The sequence below is a fragment of the Cynocephalus volans genome, chromosome 2 (genome assembly GCF_027409185.1).
Source record: "Cynocephalus volans isolate mCynVol1 chromosome 2, mCynVol1.pri, whole genome shotgun sequence".
Taxonomy (NCBI): domain Eukaryota; kingdom Metazoa; phylum Chordata; class Mammalia; order Dermoptera; family Cynocephalidae; genus Cynocephalus; species Cynocephalus volans.
Genome location: NC_084461.1, coordinates 71,155,863 through 71,176,446, shown reverse-complemented (window position 1 = coordinate 71,176,446; position 20,584 = coordinate 71,155,863). Strand labels below are relative to the sequence as shown.

At 33.8% G+C, this 20,584-nt stretch overlaps 1 protein-coding gene across 2 annotated transcripts in view; it reads left to right on the top strand.

Annotated features, from left to right (window-relative positions):
* The window catches only part of EDIL3 (EGF like repeats and discoidin domains 3), a 410,628-nt gene extending 390,255 nt beyond the window's left edge, over positions 1-20,373 (top strand). For both annotated transcript variants that reach the window (XM_063087348.1, XM_063087347.1), the window contains 2 exons: positions 153-308; positions 20,224-20,373. In XM_063087348.1, the coding sequence (XP_062943418.1) occupies positions 153-308; positions 20,224-20,373 (306 nt within the window). The remainder of the gene's footprint in view (positions 1-152; positions 309-20,223) is intronic.
* Positions 20,374-20,584: the final 211 nt, after the last annotated feature.

Sequence of the window (20,584 nt, the reverse complement as noted above, 5' to 3'; positions counted from 1 at the left end):
CAATAATAGATTCTGTCTTGTTTCAAAACACAAACAGGCAGATTTTTAGTTTTATCATATGCATGATTTTTAGTGTCTTGAGTTAAAGAGACTTGCAAATTTATAGTAAACTCAATTGTTGCATTTTAATTATGTCTTTTCCTTTTTTTTAGGTGGACCTTCTTGTCCCTACCAAAGTGACTGGCATCATCACACAAGGAGCTAAAGATTTTGGTCATGTACAGTTCGTTGGTTCCTACAAACTAGCTTACAGCAATGATGGAGAACACTGGTCTGTATACCAGGATGAAAAGCAAAGAAAAGATAAGGTAAGTCTTCCAAGGGGTGTATAAACTTCAGAAGTGGAGGATCAAATTGAATCCAAGTTAGATTGAATGAACTGCTTGTACATTTATACTGAAAATAATGGCTATATGTATTTTTAAATGTATGTTAAATAAAAAGCTCTAAAGAATAGCACTGCAAAGGAGTTTGTAGTCAAGTATGTAATGGTGCAACCTATAGAAAAACAAGTTGCCTTACTGATGACATCTTCCATATTATCATTTATCTAGGATCAGGCTATGTAAGATTCACCTTATATTTTACAAACTTAATGGAAGCTTGAATAATTTATTATAACGCACATGTAAACAGGTATTGCTGGAACATTATTTCTATTATTAACATAAACTACTGGTATTAAGAAAAATATTTTCTGGAGCAAAATACTTCAAAGGTTAACAACTATTTTTAAACATTTTATATTTCCCTGATTATTTGACAAATAAAAATTTTAGAAATAGACAATTTGACTACTATACTAGGTCATCAAAATTTTTAAAATTAAGGTATTTCTCTGTTCAGTTTCCTTGATTGTAGTTTGATTCATAGATTTGATTAATTTTTCTTTGAAATGTGTAATTTTTAAAAATTTTATAACTCTCTCTATATAGGCATACATATATATACATACCATACAATTCTATACCGTATAATTTCTAACTGTTTTTCCAAAAGTTCTTACCAGTTTGAACATCTTTTCATAGGATCTACTGTTCTCAATTTATTTAGGATCCTAGAGAATGAAAGTGCTCACGTGTAGTATTAATGATTAATTGGGATCAGATGTGAAAATCTGGCCTCGGTTGGACTGATATTGAGTTAATTCATTGCTTTGTGTCTGTGTGCAAAGAACTCTAGCTTTCTGAAGACATCAACAGAAACTCTTAGCTAAAGGATTTTCAGAAAAATGTAACAATCTCTTTCCTACATGTTAAGTGTTTCTGAGTTAATAATGATTTTTTCATGTTGTGTAATCTTCTTTATTATTGCACTATTAACAGATAGAAAAGTTGAGAGTATCTTTCTTTCTTCAAGTGTTCAAGGCAGAGAAATTATATATTTTCCCAGAAACACTATGCGTGGAATGGATATATCAGTGAGTTAACAAAATCTGAATTCAGTTCACACAAAATTCATTTTAGAGGAAATATGTTTTTAAGTTTAGATTTAAAAAGCCACACCTATTCACATTGTAACATCTCAAAACTTGCCCATGTAACATCTCAGGACACATTCATGTGACATCTCAGAACACACACATATTTTACATTTTAACATCTGAGTAACTGATATATTTTATAGTATAACAATTTAATTGGGAGCACTTATTCTTTCCTAGGAGTACACAAAATAATGCTATGCTTTATAATCAATGGCATCTTAGATTGAATGAGTATTGGGTATTTTGTAAAACTGTCTTTACATTTATTTTATGAGCTATGGAGAAATATCTGCCATAATTTTATTGCAAATAACTATTTTAGTTCCTGTCTTTCACCTTTTACAGTAGGCACTCTGATGCATACAGAGTGAAAGTATGTTTCATAAGATGAAGGGTTTTTTTAAACTTCATAAATTATACAGCTTGAAATTAATTTTAAGATAGCTTAGTATTTTCATCTATTGTTCATGTGTCATAGTCACTAAAAAGCATGTTTATAATAGTGAAATCCTTATATAAGTTAGTTTAGGGAGGAAGTGCAAAGAAAAATATGATTAAACCATCAAACTGTTGAAGTACTTTTTCATCTCCATTTATATTAATCATGTGATTTAATGGTGTATGTGAATAACCTTTAAATTTTTCCCCTAATTGATAAGCTAGACATTTTCATATTAATGCATTTTATTTCATTATCTAAATCTGAAATGTGTGTCAAATTTTTGTGCCAAGCTAATCACGGTGCTTGGTAGTATTATTCAGGATTTCTGAATCCTTGCTGATTTTCTGTCTACTTGTACTATCAGTTACTGACAGAAGAATGTGTAAATCTCCAGCTGTAATTATGGATTTGTCTGTTTCTCCTTGCTGTCATATAAGTGTTTGCTTTATATATTTGAAGCTCTGTTAAAATATGCATAAACAGGATTTTAATGTCCTTTTGATCAAACAGCCCCTTTATCATTAGAAAATGAACTTCTGTATCCCTGGTAATATTTTTTGCTCTGAAATCTACTTTATCTAATATTAATAGAGGTACTCCAGCTTTCTTTTCACTAGTGATACCTTGGTATATTTTTTTCCTATTCTTTTACTTTTAACCTATTTCTACTCTATATTTAAAATTAATTTCTTCTATGTAGCATATAGTTGGGTCTTCTTTTTTCCAATCTAACTATCTCTGTTTTTTAACTGGAGCATTCAGACCATTGATATTTGACATGAGTATTGATGTAATTGGGGCCAAATTTATCACTTGCTATTTATTTCCTATTTGTCACATTTTTTTGTTTGTTTCTCCTGTTTTGCTTTCTTTTTAATAATTTCATCTTATCTCCATTATTGACTTATTAGCTATAGCATTTTGTTTTATTTTAGTGATTGCTTTAGGATTCTTGGTGTATGTTTTAAACTTATGAAATCTATCTTCAAATGGATGTAGAACCCTAGAAACTTACCTTCTTAAGCACAAGCAAAATTGATTGTACCTATAAATCCATGTACTGAGGAACCATATTTATTATAACATATGATTTGGACACTGCCAAAATAAATCCTCTTATAAAAAAAGAAGTAGGATTCTACTAGGCAAGTTGGGAAATTGTTAGAGTAGATTGACACATGCTATTCACTGAAAAGAATGTTAAGCCAGAGTTCTCATATTAGACAGTAACTCACACTGTTATCTATACAATGTAAAAATTTTTGAAAAATTCAACTATTTTAATATTATAAACATATGACATTTGGCTAAGCTCCGCCAATTTAACTGGTAGTTTTAAAATTAAATCTAAACAGTCTGTTCATAATATTATAACTAATTAGGTACAATTAAGTAAACCTAAGATAAGTTTACTATTTATTATTAGGAGAAACAACTGATACCAATAAACTACAGATAAAAATGTAGTAATTAATATTACAAAAAAGAAATACTTGTGTAGAAGGAAGTACAGAGCATTGGATCTCTTCATTCCGACACAGAAGGAAATTTTATAAAATAAATGAGCAAACGTATTGAATAAGTTCTTTAAAGACTTGGAAAGAAAGGAATTTTATACATATAAATATAGATATATGTCAATCAAAACATGTGTTTTGATAGATACCAGAGTAATCATTGTGCTTTGTTATCATTATCACTGTTACTGCTAGATATTTTACCTATAATTTCATATATCCTTCATAACTGGGCTCTTCTCTTTAGAAAGTCTCAGCACAACTTAGCAACTAATATTTCGAGGTTGAATAAGCCATCTCATATTGATTCTTAACATTGTTTGTGTCTTGTTTTCCATGGCTACTTTCCATAAGGGGAAAAAAAAGTCTTCAGCATTTACAAGAGCAAGTTCAACTACAAAGATTTGATTTCATCTAAATAAATAAAATAAATGAATTTAATGTTTCAGGGCAAAGCATGCGAGATGTTTTATAAATGAACATTTCAAACAGAAATATTTACAAACAAATGTGTTTCTAATTCTTTTTTGTGTTTTCTGTTTTTATTGATGGCTTGCTTTGATAGATTTGACAGGGGTGGGAGAGGGAGAGTGAGTTTAGAAATTAATGTAGATCCAGAAACAAAATTACTTTTAGAAAACCTCAAAACAATGGCAATTTTTTAGGTTTACTATTAAGTGGTGTAAATGAAATTCTAAAAATATATGTATGCCCTTTCTGTTTTTCATTAGTCAGAACTATAAGTCTCAGGAAAGCAATGCCAAAGAAAAGTTATATATGTACATAGGATTATCTATACACGTGAATGTACTCATATATGTATATATGCATATATATGTGTGTATGTACGTACATACCATAAGCCAATTGAAGAAAAACAGATGTCATGTTCTCTTCACTGTGATGTCAGTTTCTGACTACTCTCCCTTAGCATTCATAAGAATTGTACTTTAGTGGTCTATGCTTTTTAGCAAACTTCCGCGTTAAATCTTTTGTACTTGAGCATGTAATGACACTGTCTCATTATAGTCTATACATTCTTATTTTTCTCTTTCTACTCTACAATATTTTCTAACATTTAACTGTCACATTTCTCTACAACACGGAATCAGATGCATTTTTTATTTGAAAGTCAAATGTTCCCTTGCTCTTATGAAAGTGACATTTGTCGTATACTATTGGAGCTGTTTTTTACTACATTTAGCTGGAAAACTGCAAAACCTGACAGACACTTTCAGTATTTAATTTTTAAGATTATAAGCCAAAGTAAAACAATAATAAGTGTCAAGAAGAGAACTTATATGGAATAATTAGAAATGAAAATGGGTTTTTTTTATCCAATGTGTTAGTCATAATATCATGCTGTTTAAATAAAACTGCAATCACATCATCGGACCTTTCTACTTTGAGGAAGAAAGAAGCTGGTAATATTCTATTTCATCTCCCTCCCTAAAATTATCCAGCCTTTTTAAAAGCATAAGTTGAAAAAATTGAAACTTTCTCAGATTTTCCATAAAAGAAAATTTTTAAAAATACCCTGTTTTCAATAACCCCATTTTGGTCCTGAGAGATGAATGACACATATTCATCAGAAAATATACTGCAACATCTTAGTGAACTCTCTAATTCAGTGGTTACCAAAATTGTCTGATCATAACACTCATGGGATGAGCTTGTTTAAAAATACAGATTTCTGGGTTCTTCCTCAGACTCTCTGGAGATGAGCTGGAATTCCAAATGTTTACAGAGGTGCCAGCTAATTTGAATAAAAAGCAAGTATGGGAAAGATGACTTAGTTAACACGAAAACCAAAATTAAATTTTTGAAACTAAATGTAGTGTTGTATTTTTCTAGTTAGAATGGAATTTATTATAATTCTTTAGGACTTTGATTGGCCTCTATTTGGTCTGTGGATGTCAATATGAATCGAGTCTCCAAAAATAAGTTTAGATTTTAACGTTTGCCAATTCCCTTATGAAAATCAGAAAGGAAACCATTTATTGGCTTTAAACAAATTTTAAATTGAAATAGTAGATTCACGCAATTAGAAACAGAGGTTAGGTGTGAGAACACATAGAAGGATGTGGCATTTGCATTCACTCGATCTTGTGTTCAGCAGGCAGACACGATGTGGGGGAAAAATCCGAACATGACTTAATGGCTTGAGGAACTCCCAGTCTAATGAGGAGCTCAGAGAAGGTGGTAAATTTTGATTCAGTTGGCTTATTTTGAAGAATCAAAATATGGCCTCCCAAGTGTATTATCTGATAAAATAACTCTAGGAAGAAGTAGCACACAGATTATGTCAGCTTCATAAGCATTCATGACTCCAGTAGAAGAGAAGAGTCCCTGGTCCTTCTCAACCTCCATCTCTCTCTTGACATTGGTGTGAAAAACAGAAGCAGCAACATGACTGATCCTCATGAATAAAGCCACCAACATCTGTATTTGAGGATAGATTCAAATTCACAGTAATTACAGATGCCACAGAGCATCCTTTCCTTCCTGCTGAAGTGGGCACTTTCAGGGAGCTGAAATTAAATTTGAACGTTGAAAGCCTGGATAGTTCAGCTCGTGGGGAAGGCAGAGTTCAGATGAGTGAATAGACTTGCTGTTCTTTTGAAATTTGACCTGGGTGAGAAACCTGAAGAATCCCGTAGGAGGTAAATAAAATAGAATCTTCAATGGCAATCAGGGAGGAAGATGATAGCGGGGAAAAAGAAAAGGGAGTGAATTAAGTCTTTCCAGGAGGAGCAACCACATGTTTCTGAGCAGCAGGATCAAGGACAATGTCTCTCAATGTTACAGGAAGACTATTAGTGTCATCCACTCAGAGTCCTGCTACCGTTTTCAAAGAAAAGAAGCTGCTTTTCTGAAAGCCATTTCCAAGAACAAAATGACTATACAAAACGCTAATATTAAATAATAGCAAGTGAATTGTGTCCCTACATAACAGAGGTTCATATGCACTCACTTTATTTTACTTACTTTGGAGTTTGGTGAGTGACTTAATTGAAACTAAAGTTAAGGCGACAATGACATAGTTTCAGTGTTTCCTAAAAATAAGGACATTGTTATTTAAATAAGCACCATCTGGTATCAGCTGTTATTTTAGAAGTTTATCTTTTTCCCTTGTAATTCAACATTATTGGACCTGACTAGGATATGTGTTGCCGTGAAGAGTACAGAATTGTCTATATTCACATCAATGTGGGTCATATCGGGTTTTCAAACTTATGACACCTATCTAAGAATGTTTCTATTTTGGCAGAAAGTAAAGTGATGAGCTCACCCTTTTTCATTTTAAATTATATTAAATAGCCCTGCTCAGGAGTGAATAGAGGAAATAATAGCTAATGTCATGGTCCCACTTTTAATGCAATAAAAAGTTCATGGAATTAGGGATGTTTTTTTAAACGTGCAATCTTAGCGGTATGTGTGTTTATCAAGACTGAGTGAAGGCTGATACTAGACTGAGACAAAATCCTTAGTGAAAACATGTAAATACTGAAGTTTAGTTTTTTCCATGATCTATATGTCTTAGTCCATTTGGACTGCTATAGGAAAATATCATAATCTATGTTGTTTATAAACAACAAAAATTTATTTCTCACAGTTCTGGAGACATGGAAGTCCAAGATCAAGGTGCAGGCAAATTCTGAATCTGGTTAGGATCTGCTTTCTGGTTCAGAGATGGCACCTTCTCACTGTATCCTCACAGGGTGGAAAGAAGGCAAATAAGTTGTCCGGATCTCATTTATATGAGTACTAATTCTGTTCATGGGTTTCCACCCTTATAACCTAATCACCTTGCAGAGACCTCACCTCCTAATACCATCACCTTGGGAATTAGGATTTCAATATATGAATTTGGGGGGGACATAAACATTCAGTTCCTTGTACTATATATACTAACTGCCAAATTCAAAGCAATCCTGTAATTCCTTATATAGCTTTTATAATTAATGACCTTATCAAAAATAGAATGGGACGCCTGTAAATTTTGCTAAGACCTCTGACCAAAAGGGCCATTTCTCAGGAGATTTCCAAGTACAGTAGAATTGATTTAGCAGAGTGAAAGTGGTTTGCATACCTAGATCTGTCCACTGAATTGGGAAAGGACAACACAGCTGAACAAGTTTGAGTTTTGAAAGCAGCATATTGTCACCAGGGAGTGTGAGAGCAGTTGTTAAGATACACAGAAAACATAATGGGAACCCACATATTAGACTCAACTATGAAGTACAGGTTTAAGGTCAGAAACAAGGCAGCAAACTGGATGCAAGTCCAGAGGCAAATAGATAGGGCTGTATCTACAAGGACTGCTTCCATTTCCATGTTTAACATGACTTCCAAGTGTCCTACCTACCCAAAGATGTTTGTTCTTGAGCTTCAGGTATAGAAGGATTTAAGAACAATAAAGAAAGGGAAGAAGAGGAAATGAGGCTTATTTATGGGTTAGAGATGAGCAGAGAGACAGTTGATACCTTACATAATTACAGTTGTAGAATGGAGAAACTAGGTAGATGCTGGAAATAAAAGACAAGCTAGATGATCAGAATAGCCACAGGAACAGTCAGAAGCCATTTTATCTGAAGGAGCTCACTAATTTTGAGAAGTCATTCAATTTATTTGGAGAAATCAATGGAAAGCCAGCTGTTCTTCTTTAAGATCCATTTTGAAGCTTCTAAGAAAATTCTTTGCATGTTATTTCACATTCTCTAATATTAAAGACTAACAATGTAAAACATGCAGTTAATGTTGACCAGTGAAGCATTTCATTTTCTCTTTGGTACTTATATTTTTTAACCTTCTTTATTAAAAACAAAAGCAGATGGTCGTCTAACAACACATCATGAAGTAGTAGAAATAAACAAACAAGCATCAGGCATTAAAGCCATAAAATTCACTAATTGGGGGGTGGGTTAGAAGCAAGGAGTAGGAAGAATATCCCTGCTGCTATGACTCATATTTAGTGACAGATAACATCCTAGCACAAATGCTATAAAAAAAAAAAATCATTCTCTGTAAGTATGGAGAAAAGAGAAAACAATGAAGAATAACACAATACTGAGGAAAGAATATGTTTGTTCTTTTTTGTTGTTAATTGTTGTATGTTTTGAAAACCAGAGTTTCTTTATTTTCAGGGAATTTGATAAACTACTTAACAACTTGAAACCATATAGTTAACAGTTGCTTTTGCAAAAATGAAAAAATATATGTGAAAACACAAGAAATATGTTACATTGCAGTACTATCAAAGTAAAATGTTCATAAATGAGTAATAATATTTTTATTACATGCATCATTGCCTAAATTTCCCCAGTGCTCAAATGCCAAAAAGTTTAAAATTTTATAATTTTTATCTTCTCAATCTTCCATCACTCATTAGAAATCAATAAAAATGTCCACATCGAAAATTCTGAATATCTCATGTTTATGTTTGACTAACATATTATTAGACATATTTTATAGTGACAATATTCCACCAATGGAAAAAAAATTACTCATGCTTTTATTTAGGTCATGCTTGTTCTACTACTGTGAAGAACCATCAAGTGTTAGCACAACAGCGACCCTACAAATTCATTAAAAATGCTAACATACTAAAAATATTCATTAGCAATAGGTCCCCAATAGGATGATCAAGGCTATCATATGTAAATAAATTGTTTAAAATTCAAATATGTTATCATTCATTAAAAGGAACTGATGAACTGATGAAAGCAGGAGACTTTAGCTACAAAGAAAATCATTAGCATTTTTATTAGAAAAACTACAGAGTCTTATTGATGTCAATCTGGTAGTTGTCTTTCCTATTCAGAAAATGAGTACTTGATCAGTCTGGGTATGACAGAAACCATGTCATTGTTCTGATTGTTGGAACTATGCGTTAACCGTTGATTAGAATACAGCAAAAAATATGAACCCATTTTATTTCTAAATAATTATCAAACAACTAATATTTTGACTGCTTATTATAATATGTTTCGAGGTCAAAAAATGCTTAAAGACATTAGTTACACACAGTATGTTTGCCATTTTTACTATCCACCATCTGCAGTGAGCTGCAATATGAGCAATTAAGTCTCTCCTTTAACACTTTCAAAATGACTTCATTAATGTTCCTATCTTTTTCTACCTTTTCATCGTTTAAATGTGACAAGAAATAAAAGATACCTGTTCTATGTTCATGTTTATGAGAAACTATAAAAGGATTTCTGAATCTGCCACGCCCTATAAAAGGACCCATTCGGCAGTGATTTTTGCATACTTCCTCTCGTTGAATCTTAAAGAGAAAACGCATTAATATGTATGTAGTACTCTTGGGACAGACACATCTGTACGAAACCCCTTGGGGTCCTTATTAAAGAGGAAACATTTCTCATCACCATAAAGCCTCTGGTGTAATTTGAGACTCAAAACTGATTAACAGATTTTTTTAAAAGATGAATCTAGTGATTATATCTGCATGAAAGGGCATTCCTTCCAATTTTTCTAAGCTGTGAACAGAAGACTAAACCCCAGAAGACAGAACACAAGAACTAATTTCCTGCTTTCCAATAAAGCTAGAAACAAAATTAATTTTGTACAGATAAATAAAATGTTTAATAGTTAATAAATAAAGGAAGACATTACTCATAGTGAGTGAAAATAATATTACTTTTACATAACAAAATTGCACATTTATTTCTTTTGTTGCTTTTGGTAGTTATCCAAATTTGTAAGAAATAACCAAGTTGACTTCTCCTTTCTGATGTCAAATGTATTTTAATAATCAATATACCCTCAACTCATTAAGAAAAAAAGACTCAGACCAGAGCAGAGTTTGTGCCTGCTGAGCTTAGGGCCAAGATTCTCTCTGCTCTTCATTTAGGGTTCTGAGATTTAGCAAATAAAAATAAAGGACACCCTGTTAAATTTCAATTTCAGATAAACAAATAATTTTTTTCTATGTAAGTATATTCCAAATATTTGATCTTGACCCAGTCTCCATTAAAGATCTCCCATATCTCCCAGCTGGACCAGATGGTCTACTGAAGATACTCAGGAGAGAGGATAAAGGAGATTACACACACACACACACACACACACGCACACGCAGGCACACACACACACACGCACACGCACACACACACACACAGGCACGCACCCAGCTTCAGCTTGTAGATTTAACTTTGTTACCTCATCATCCGTCTGCAGGGTTATCGTCTCCCACTCCCTCACACTCTTTCCTCCTCAGCACCAGTCTGGCTTAGAAGACGCATGACTGAATGCTTAAATCACTTCTGTGTTCATACATTCAGCTCTGTGTTAAGTCATTTTTGACAGGGGTAGGGTGAGACTCTTCAGAGAGACTTGGAGTAGGAAAAAGGTTCTTAATGTGGGGTGAAGATTACCAAAGACACCGATTTCTTTACTGCCACATTATTTATATATCTCCTATGAAGGGGTAGAGTCAGGCTACAAATTGTTCTGATGAAATGGAAAATACCTGGTGTATTTAGGAGGAGATTTTGAGACATGAGCTTTGAGATTCAGTAGAAAGGCAGGTTGCTCCGTACTTTCACAAAAAAGAGGGAAGGCATTTCTGATGTTACACACACAAAAAGAGAAAAGCAGATGCTTTTACTTTCTAACTACTCTTGGTGATATCTTCTGGAGATATCTTTGAAAAGCAGATGATTTTCTAATTCTATTTTTTCGAGAGGAATATTTCCTATGACAGTGAAAATTTGAGTGCTAGAAGGCAGATACTTTAATTTATAGCCACAGTTTAGAATGGCATATTTTATGTTTCATAAATCTTTATAGGCAATCATCCTATGTGATATATTTCCTAGGATATTCTTGTTACTTAAGGAGACTTTCATCATAAAAGAAGTTAAATCTGGTGGTGTGTCCTACCTACTGACTTTTAGACTGTGCATTCTTAATGCCAGTGAGTTTAGGAGAAGGAAGAGAGAAATCAGCAGAGTTAGAATCTTTTGTTTTGATTTTTCCCTGGGCCTTTTTCCCAGGGGTCAAGACCTAACAACAAAAGATAATCTCAACTTCTTAGTGAGACTCTTTGGCTCTTTCTAAAGAGCTGCCAGTTCTCCAGCTACGTGAAGCCAAGGTTATGCAAGAAAACATTCCACAGAAGGAATAGAGGTGGCTACTCTGACCCTAGTCCCTTTTGCCTCTTGTCTGGTTGGTTTAGATCTTAGCAGTTCCTAGCCCAACTTGTCACTTTCACAGTGGAATAGAGAATCACAAATATCACCTATCCCAGCTTTCCAGCACTATAAATGTTGATGTTACTGAGGATGGTTGGATCCCTTAATATCATACCTTTTTGGGGTCAGTTGAGCTCTTCTTTGAGAGGTCAGAAGTTAACAAATCTTAAAAATACTCTCAAAGATGTGCTATTTCCTCCTCTTTCCGCTCCAGAGGATCCAAGAAATAATGAATTTTAGGAAACTAGTACACAGCTTGCTTTCCCAATCAAAAATTAAGTATAAGCCAACTGGCTTTCATGTCAATTACAGGAAAACAAACAAGAAGGTGTGACAATTTGAAATGCAATAAAGGGCCAAAAATGTGGCCCTTTATTTCCAGGACAGGGAAAACAACAATACCACATTTGCGATTTTTCTGGCTGACTATTATTGAAATTTTTCATTGGTGCATTTTGAAAAACAACGTCTAACAGAAAGAGCATCAAAGTGCAAATAATGCTGCAAGAATTCTATGTGAACATCAGATTTGTGGTGTAATAAAAGATTTTGGGGATATAATCAGAGATTTATATACAGTAAGAGCATGAGGCAAAGCCAGATCAGTTCAGTGAAATGCAGAATTCCCTGAAACCAAATATCTCTTTTTACATAATTATGATAGCGAGAGAACTTTAGAGCCACATGAAATTTCCTGAGAACAACAATGAGAGTAGAAATAATTTTCTCAGAGACTCCATATATTCATCTTAGTGGTTTAAAATGATTTATGCACTGGTGGAAAAAGACTGTGAAACTTGTTTCCATGTTTTTTTTTTTTCTTCTTTTCCCTCACCAAGCAAAAATGTTTTATAATTGGATCTTTGAAGTTAAATCTTTGGTTAGGCGGTTTGAAAGCCTCCTGTAATATCACAGAGGGGAGTTTGGGAAGCAAAGAAATCTCTGAAGCAGCCAGGGTCTACATTTTTAAAAGGGCTTATAGAAGAAAACATCATTTTGAAAGTAATACATATAAAATTGGTCTCCAATATGAATTATGGTGCAGAATTATTTTTATATGGCACCATGCCCTATAGTTTCCAAAAAACCTAACTGCCTTTTCTCAGGGGATTTCAAATTAATCCCAAGTAGATGGCTAAAATAATACTCCTCAAAGAACTTATAAACCTTTGCAGAAATGATGTTAAAGAAATACAAGAGAATAAAGATGGTGAATTGTTTTGTTACTGGGAAAAAAAAAAGAGAACAGGTAACACTAGTTGTCTGATGTATTTATTATGTTTGTGTTCATGAAAATAAATATCATCCAGAAATTAAAAATAAGAAGAGCAAGTAAAATAGAGAGAGTAGAACCTAAGACTAGAGTGTTTAGAATGTGTTCCTGAGGGACAAAATAAATACATTTCAATGGGTTGTCACATTAGAATTTATTCCAAGAATCAGAGAAGAGTAAGTTCACAATGAATTTTGAAACCTTAATATCTGTCACAGGCTAGCACATGATGTTGGAGAAGTTTTAGACACAACCCTTTCAGACTATTGAGTTCCCTTTTCGGGCTGTTAGTGTTAGAAATATCAAAAATTCCTCTGTGAAACCTATAGGCCTTTAACACCGATTACTCATTGCAAAGTCTCGGATTCCCCAAATCCACCCCTACTTCTGAGACCAGTTGCATGTTCATAGGTCTCCAAGACTCACAAAATACATTTAAAATGATTATACTCACAATTACAGTTTGCAACAGTGAAAGGACACAGATAAAATGTAGCCAAGGGAAGAGGCATACAGGGCAGGGTCCGGGAGAGTTCCAGGCACGAGCTTTAGTTTTCCTCTCCCAGTGGAATCTTAGAGAATACTAACTTTTCTCAGCAATCATGTGTGACAGTCAGCTCAGAGTATTGCAAACCATGAAGCTCACCTCAGCCTTGGTGTTTAGAGTTTGTATTGAAGTTCGATCCTGTAGACATGGTCTCCAGCCACTCCAGTGATCAAGCTGACCCAAAGCCCCCACTAGCAATCACAATGTTAGCATGAACTATCTGATGTGGCCCCCAGGTAAACAAAGACCCTTTTATCAAACAGAACTTTCCAGGGGCTTGGAAATTACCTCCTAGGAGCTGAAGGCAAAAGCCAGACCTCTCTTTGGGTAAGGTCAATCTTCTACTGCACACATATTACACAAAGTTGTATGGGCTGTACGTTGGTCACTGAAATATCATGTGTCTGCAAATACTATGCCTGTACTAGATTTGACACATCCCGAACTTTGCAGAAGAAGCATTCACTAGAGAAAAGATTTATTAGTCGGCCATGTGCTACAATCGGACTCAAGATTAAGATGTGTCTTGATATTTCTTATTTGCAAAGAAAACAAAATGTTCAACTCCTTTCGAAGATGGAAAAATAAACTGATTACCTAATGCATTATAGCTAGTGGTTGATTTAAAAACAAAGCCTCTTTGCATTTGATCTCTTACCTGTAGATTGCATGCATTATATTTTCACATATTTGGACATATAAACTTGTCACCATTTGTGGCTTCACCTTAAAGTCCCATGTATACATTTTGGTTGAATTTCTTCCCCTGTGACTCCTACACAGAAATGTTCACCTGCTGACAGAGTGCTTCAGTTGGCTGTGGCCTTACTTCATCTCCCACTTTGGAGGGCAGAAGTTCTACTCAGGATGCTTTGGGATAGAAGACATTGTGGTAGATCTCTGTTTCTCTCTGTTGATGAGGATTTTTGCTGCAGCATTGCTGGGATGTTCTAGAGTGAAGGCTGACCTCCCAACTCATTCTTTTGCAAACTGATAATTATTGTAGACTCTTTTTAACACAATCTGCTATCACCAACAAAACCCCCATTTTTTTTTTTTTTTTTTTTTTTTTGGTGAAACCCGTAGATTATGATTCTCAACATGCATTATTTTTACAAAGGAATGTTTCCTAGAATATTGGAATTTACCTGGAATCTATTTTCTTATTTATTTTACATCTGAAAAAATGTACTCATATTTAGATTAATTTTGTTACAAAGTTTCATTGGTTTAGTGGAATTGATTACAGAGAAAAACATCAAGAATGATGTAATAGCCAGTCAGTCATGAAATGGTTTCAAGATGCTGGTAGATTTTCTAAGAAAATTGAATTTTCTGAACAATAGCTGGTCTATGTTGGTTAAAAGAATCAAACTTTTGTTTCACACTTTTCATATCTAGTCATTAACAGAAGTTTCATAGATGCAAAACTTCCAATAAAACTTTTTTAAAACCTGATATAGATTTATACTACTGACTAAAATTTTTAGAAAACAATTTTCTATACATTTTAACACATTTGTTTTTACTTTGTAATGAAAAGTTTTGATTTTTGAAATTTTTCTATACAGGGATGTAAATTAAATTGCAGATTAGTCTAAATAAAATATTATTGACAATCTAGTCATAGAATTAGAAACAATGAAGTCTCATTCCAAACACTATTCAAATGGAAAAATATTGCTTGACTCCATTTATGCATACTAATCTTGTGAAAATTTTCATAATACTTTAAATCACATTTTATTTCAAGTTGTAACTAAAATTCTGGCAGTCTAAAAAGTTCTAGTAATGTTGATACTAAGTATATAAAAATGAGTTGTATGATGCGGAACCATAAACTAATAAGCATCTGTCCTTTATGTCACCCACAAAAATCAGATTTTAAACTCACATATTGTATAAACAGTTACTTTGTGAATAGATACTTAAATCCCAATGTTCACTAAGTTTTCACTACTTTTTAAATAGATAATTATTTTAAGTAGGAATAACTATTTTATAAAATGTCATGAACTCAATAAAACAAAATGAGATTGGAATATATATGAATTTATACATCTATATACCCATTTTACAAGTAAAAAAAATGGGAAAATCCTGGCATAAGAAATTTTATGAAAAAGTCCAGAGTTGATTTAACCGTATATCCATCAACCATGACCCAAAATGCAGTATAAACATTGACAGAAGTATTGCACCCACAACAAAGGTGCACACCATCTTTTGAGCTGTTTGTGCTACGTACTACATTCTGTGTCCAAATAAATATCATACTTTCATTGAGTCATAGTTAAAACAGAGTGCATCCAACGGAATGCAATCAAGATAAGAAGTCTGAAAATCATCTAATATCAGGAATTATTTAAGGAACCATCAATGTTTAGCCTAAAGTGCTGAATTTGAATTTTGAGGTTTGTGTTAGTTATTGTTGAAGATATTAAAAAGTGTTTTTCATTTGATGGGCTAGATTTGTTCTACACTCATTGAGAATAAAGCAATAGGATCAATATGTTGAAATTAGAGAGAAGCATATTTCAACCTAACAATAAGGTAATCTTTCAAACTTTCTGAATACATACCTACCTCAAGTTTGCCATGAATAAGTTGAGAGTTCCATGTCAGAAATATTAGAGGGAAGTTGGTGCTAGCAGATCTCGTATCTTCTATGTCTCAGATTCTTCCATGGTGTGGGTACAATTAGATAAAAGTGTTTCTCAGAGACTGGAGCTAGGAAAGCACTCGAACTCCGCTACAAGCACTCTGGATGAAAGAATAAATAATTGAAATAGTGTATGCTAAATAAATAATTCTTAGCTTTTAGCAACCCTCTGCCCCAACACACAAATACAAACACACACACCTGATGCCCTAGGGAAATGGATTTTCACCTCTGTCCTCTACCCCTTAAGAACATCAGGTTAGTGTACAGGTGTAGTCAGTAAAGCCAATGGTATGCTAGACATCATTAATAAGGCAAACGCAAACAACAGAGAAAAACTGAGAAAGCTTCATTCAACCTTCATATTTTCACAATATCTGAAGTCCCAGGTGTGGCTGTAGTCTCCACACATCAGAAGAGAAATAATAAAATCTAGAAGTGGGCAACCAAAAAGCCAGAAGGATGAAGTGATAGTCGCTTGAGACCTCACTGAAATACTGACACTTTAGGCTTGAAGAGCTCAAAGAGTCTGTATCAAAATACTTACAACCACGTCTAAAAGGTTAGAACAATGGGAATCTCTTTAAAACTTTGAGTTAAGTTAAGGAAAAAATAAAAAGAATACATCTTCATGAACCAGATGATTTTCTAAGGAAATACTATGTGCAAGAAATTCCCAAAAGATTCCTCTGTTTTTAGAGTCTTGGTTTGTGACTACTCAGAGAAACTGACTGTATCATGGAAGATAATCTTCCTCCACGATCCTTGGAAGTCTCCTGTTGATAATGTCTACACTGGTCTGAAGAGACATTGGTCCCTAACAAAGAATAAGTCTCATTTTACAAAAAAATATAAAAATGCTGCTGGAAGCAACATCTAATTGTTTTATTTTAGCTGATATTCTCTCTGTTTAGATTTGAATCCTCACTAGAATCTGATTTGAATTCTGATTGGCAACACAAGTTAACATCAGAAAACAAAATCCAAGGTTTCAGTCACATTTAGGGAGGTGTATTTTTCTCTCTCTTACCTTCTCTTAAGTTGTACTTATGGAAGCCTTTCCAAGGTACTTTGAGTACCTTTTTCTTCATGCCCCATATGTTAGGAAAAGTCTGAGAGACCCCCTAAGCATTATCATGTTTGAATACATCAGCAAACTTGTCATCAGCTAATTAACTTCCTCCCTAAACTGAAACTTGTACATGATTTTTCTTAAAAGGTTTAAATCAAACTGTCTTTCTCATATAAAATGTTTCCACTCTACATGGAGATTTAAGGTTCTCCATCAGTCTTTTCAGACTTCTATTCAGTCAAGGTGCTTATATCTCTACAGTGTGTATGTAAAAGCACTGTTCTGGAAATCTCACAGATGTTATAAAGTTAACTAAAAAATATTGTTTGCGTTCCTCTTCCAAATAAAACAGTGAAATAGCACTCTTAAGCAGGGTCTTCCTAGTTTTGGAGACAAGACAACAGCACATGTGCCACATGTTTACATAGCAAGTGCAAGATGTCATTTTATGTGCAGCAAGTGTGTGCTTTGTGTTCTGTACTGTGTCATTATTGAGAAACCTCCAAAAATAAAACTATATTTTCAGTACTTTTAGATCAAGTTTTGAGTATTTCCAATATAGATTTTGGCTGTTTTTCTGTGGGTACTTTTGTTTTATAAATTATCCTGTCTTATGAAACATTGCTTATTATTTTAAAAAATGAACATCCAAATATCTGTGACAGCTTTCACATAGTAAATCAGAAATTTCATATTTGTATGCAATTTCAGAGCTGATGTAGTTTCTCTATATGTATTTCTGATATAAAAAATAAGTATAACTAATAACGCAGAAATGCTTTCTGGGTGGATAGTTCCTTATTGAAACCTTTGCTGGAAAGCAGAGACTTAAAATTGTTTCTTTCTGTATTTCCTTCCCAAGAAGTGGTATAACACTATATTTTGGGCTGTTATAGATCTTGCAATGAAAGCTAATGAATTTAAACTCTATTACTCGGAAGATATACATTAAGTTCTCTAGCCAGGCTAGGAAATTGGATTGTACATTCAATATTAAATTGTAATACCATAGTCTCACTGAAACATTTGAATCCAACGTCATATGTCAGAATGTCAGAAAACCAGAGCATGTGCCCTCTTATTTTTTTTGCTGTTTCAGTGGTAACCTCTCTCAGGATTTTTGATGTTTACATGGTATGTCCTGTACCTGTGATCTTTTGCAAATAGAGACACTGTTATTTAATAACACATTTCAATCCAGAATGAATTCCTCCTTGGTCAATGCAGGCCAGAGCATTGCTTGGGATAACATTTCTAATAAATGAACATGCGTTTATCACCAGGATGATGGTGTCTAGACTTGACACAGCTCAGGATTCTCTTCTTCAGCAAATACTTAGTGAAAAAATAGCCTTTGCGATATATTTTTTTGCCAGTTTGAATATTATTCCTCCACCAGATGTGGACAGCACTTTGCATTTGCCCTTAACAGTGAATCATCTTTCCAAGGAATCAGTGGAAAGACTACCCATGCTTGACTGTTGCTTCTATTCATTGGTGCTACACTGTCTGATACTTTAGAGGAGAATATTTGTCTCTTTCCAGGGGATGTTTTGTGACCATATAAGATCAAACCAACTTATTCTATAATGCTGTTTTTACAACATTCTGTTTAATTTCAGTATGTTTAAAGATAATGGGTTAAGTATTCTACATGTGATGATGGAATTTCTTTTTGGGGGGAAGAGGAGAACTTTATGTTCAGGTCTCTCTTTGATCATGTAGTTATGTTTTAATCTCCAACAAGAAAAAAAATTATCTCCCAGTTACATGAGGGGTCTTCAATAGGTCCATAGAAAGATTTGTATTATCTTTGAATTTTATTTTCCCATGAAATTATTGAAATACCCTCGTAAGATGCCTCATAGAGTTAAAGGGAAATCCCTGAAGAGATTTTCACTATCCCAGTTGAACTAAAATAAAAATGTAGATATAAAACAGAATTTTTTAAAAAAAATTTTCAGAATCTATAGCGAAAAATGGTAAAATCTTCAGGTAAAGGCTAAGTATTATAAATACCTCAATTTCTCCCATTGTAAGTTAATGCTATTTCTATCAGGATCCCAGTGTTTTTTATTTTTACAATGTAGTTGATTTTCATGGCCCTTTAAAGCACGCATTTGTCAAAGTTATTATAAAGCTGTCTTGTGTGGGGGGCAGCATAAAAAGCTCAAAAAAGCTTTTGTAACAAAAAAAGAAAGGGGAACAGTCGTGCAATGCAGAGTGTCAAGATATTGTAAGTCACAATGATTATGACAGCATTGTATGAATCCAAGAATCAATGGATGAAGAAACAAACAAACTAAAATAAATCTAGTTTGAAAACAGCATTAATTGGGTTGTCTCTCTTGGGGATGGGTTAATTTTGTTCTCTATGTGAGAAGTGAGCAAAGGACATTGCGACAGAGACTTCACTAAATATCCACATGTTCCTCTCCATCTCCCAGCTTCCTTTGCACTCAGGCTGGGGTCACATAATTAGTTGAGGTCAAATAGATATATACAGAAATGATGTAAGCTGCTTTCATACCTTGTTCTTTAAAACATCCTGCACAATCTACCAACTCTCTCTTCTTGCCTTCTCGTGAATGTGGAGGCCACAGGTTCTAGATGATGGCTGTAATTTGCCAGCAGCTTGCATCTCTGTGCTACTCCTTGGAAGAAAGCACCTTCAGCTAGCTGCCTGACCAACACCAGCCAGTGGCAGAAGCAAAAATAATTATCTGTTTCATTTTTTAAAAATTGAGAGAAACGGGCAGATATAAATATTAGATCTGTGTATTCCTGCCTTAGACCATCATTTCTTGTCTTATTTCACTTTTTAAATTAAATATCAATTGAAAATTTAATTGATATGATCATTAAAAAGAAGCTACAATATATTTTGAAGAAAAGTGAGAGTTATCAAATCTCACGTTTGGGAAAAATGTTCCAAACAAGAAAATAAAAATAATTCCAAAGAAAAAGAGGCTATATGATTGATATTCTCTGCTCTTTTTTATTAGGTTTTCCAGGGCAATTTTGACAATGACACCCACAGAAAAAACGTTATCGACCCTCCCATCTATGCACGGCACATAAGAATCCTTCCCTGGTCCTGGTATGGGAGGATCACGTTGCGGTCAGAGCTGCTGGGCTGCACAGAGGAGGAGTGACGAGACTATTACCCTAAAAGTATCTCCGTGGAATGAACTGTGAAAAATCTGTAGGAAAATGAATGAGGTTTTTTTTTTTTTTTTTTCATGAAAAAGTGCTCAAATTATAGTAGGCCACTAACTGTATTTCTAAGGGGGTCTAAGCCTGCCTTTTCAATTATTTAATTTGGATTTTCTTGTTCAAATCTCTTAAGTAACATCACATTAACTA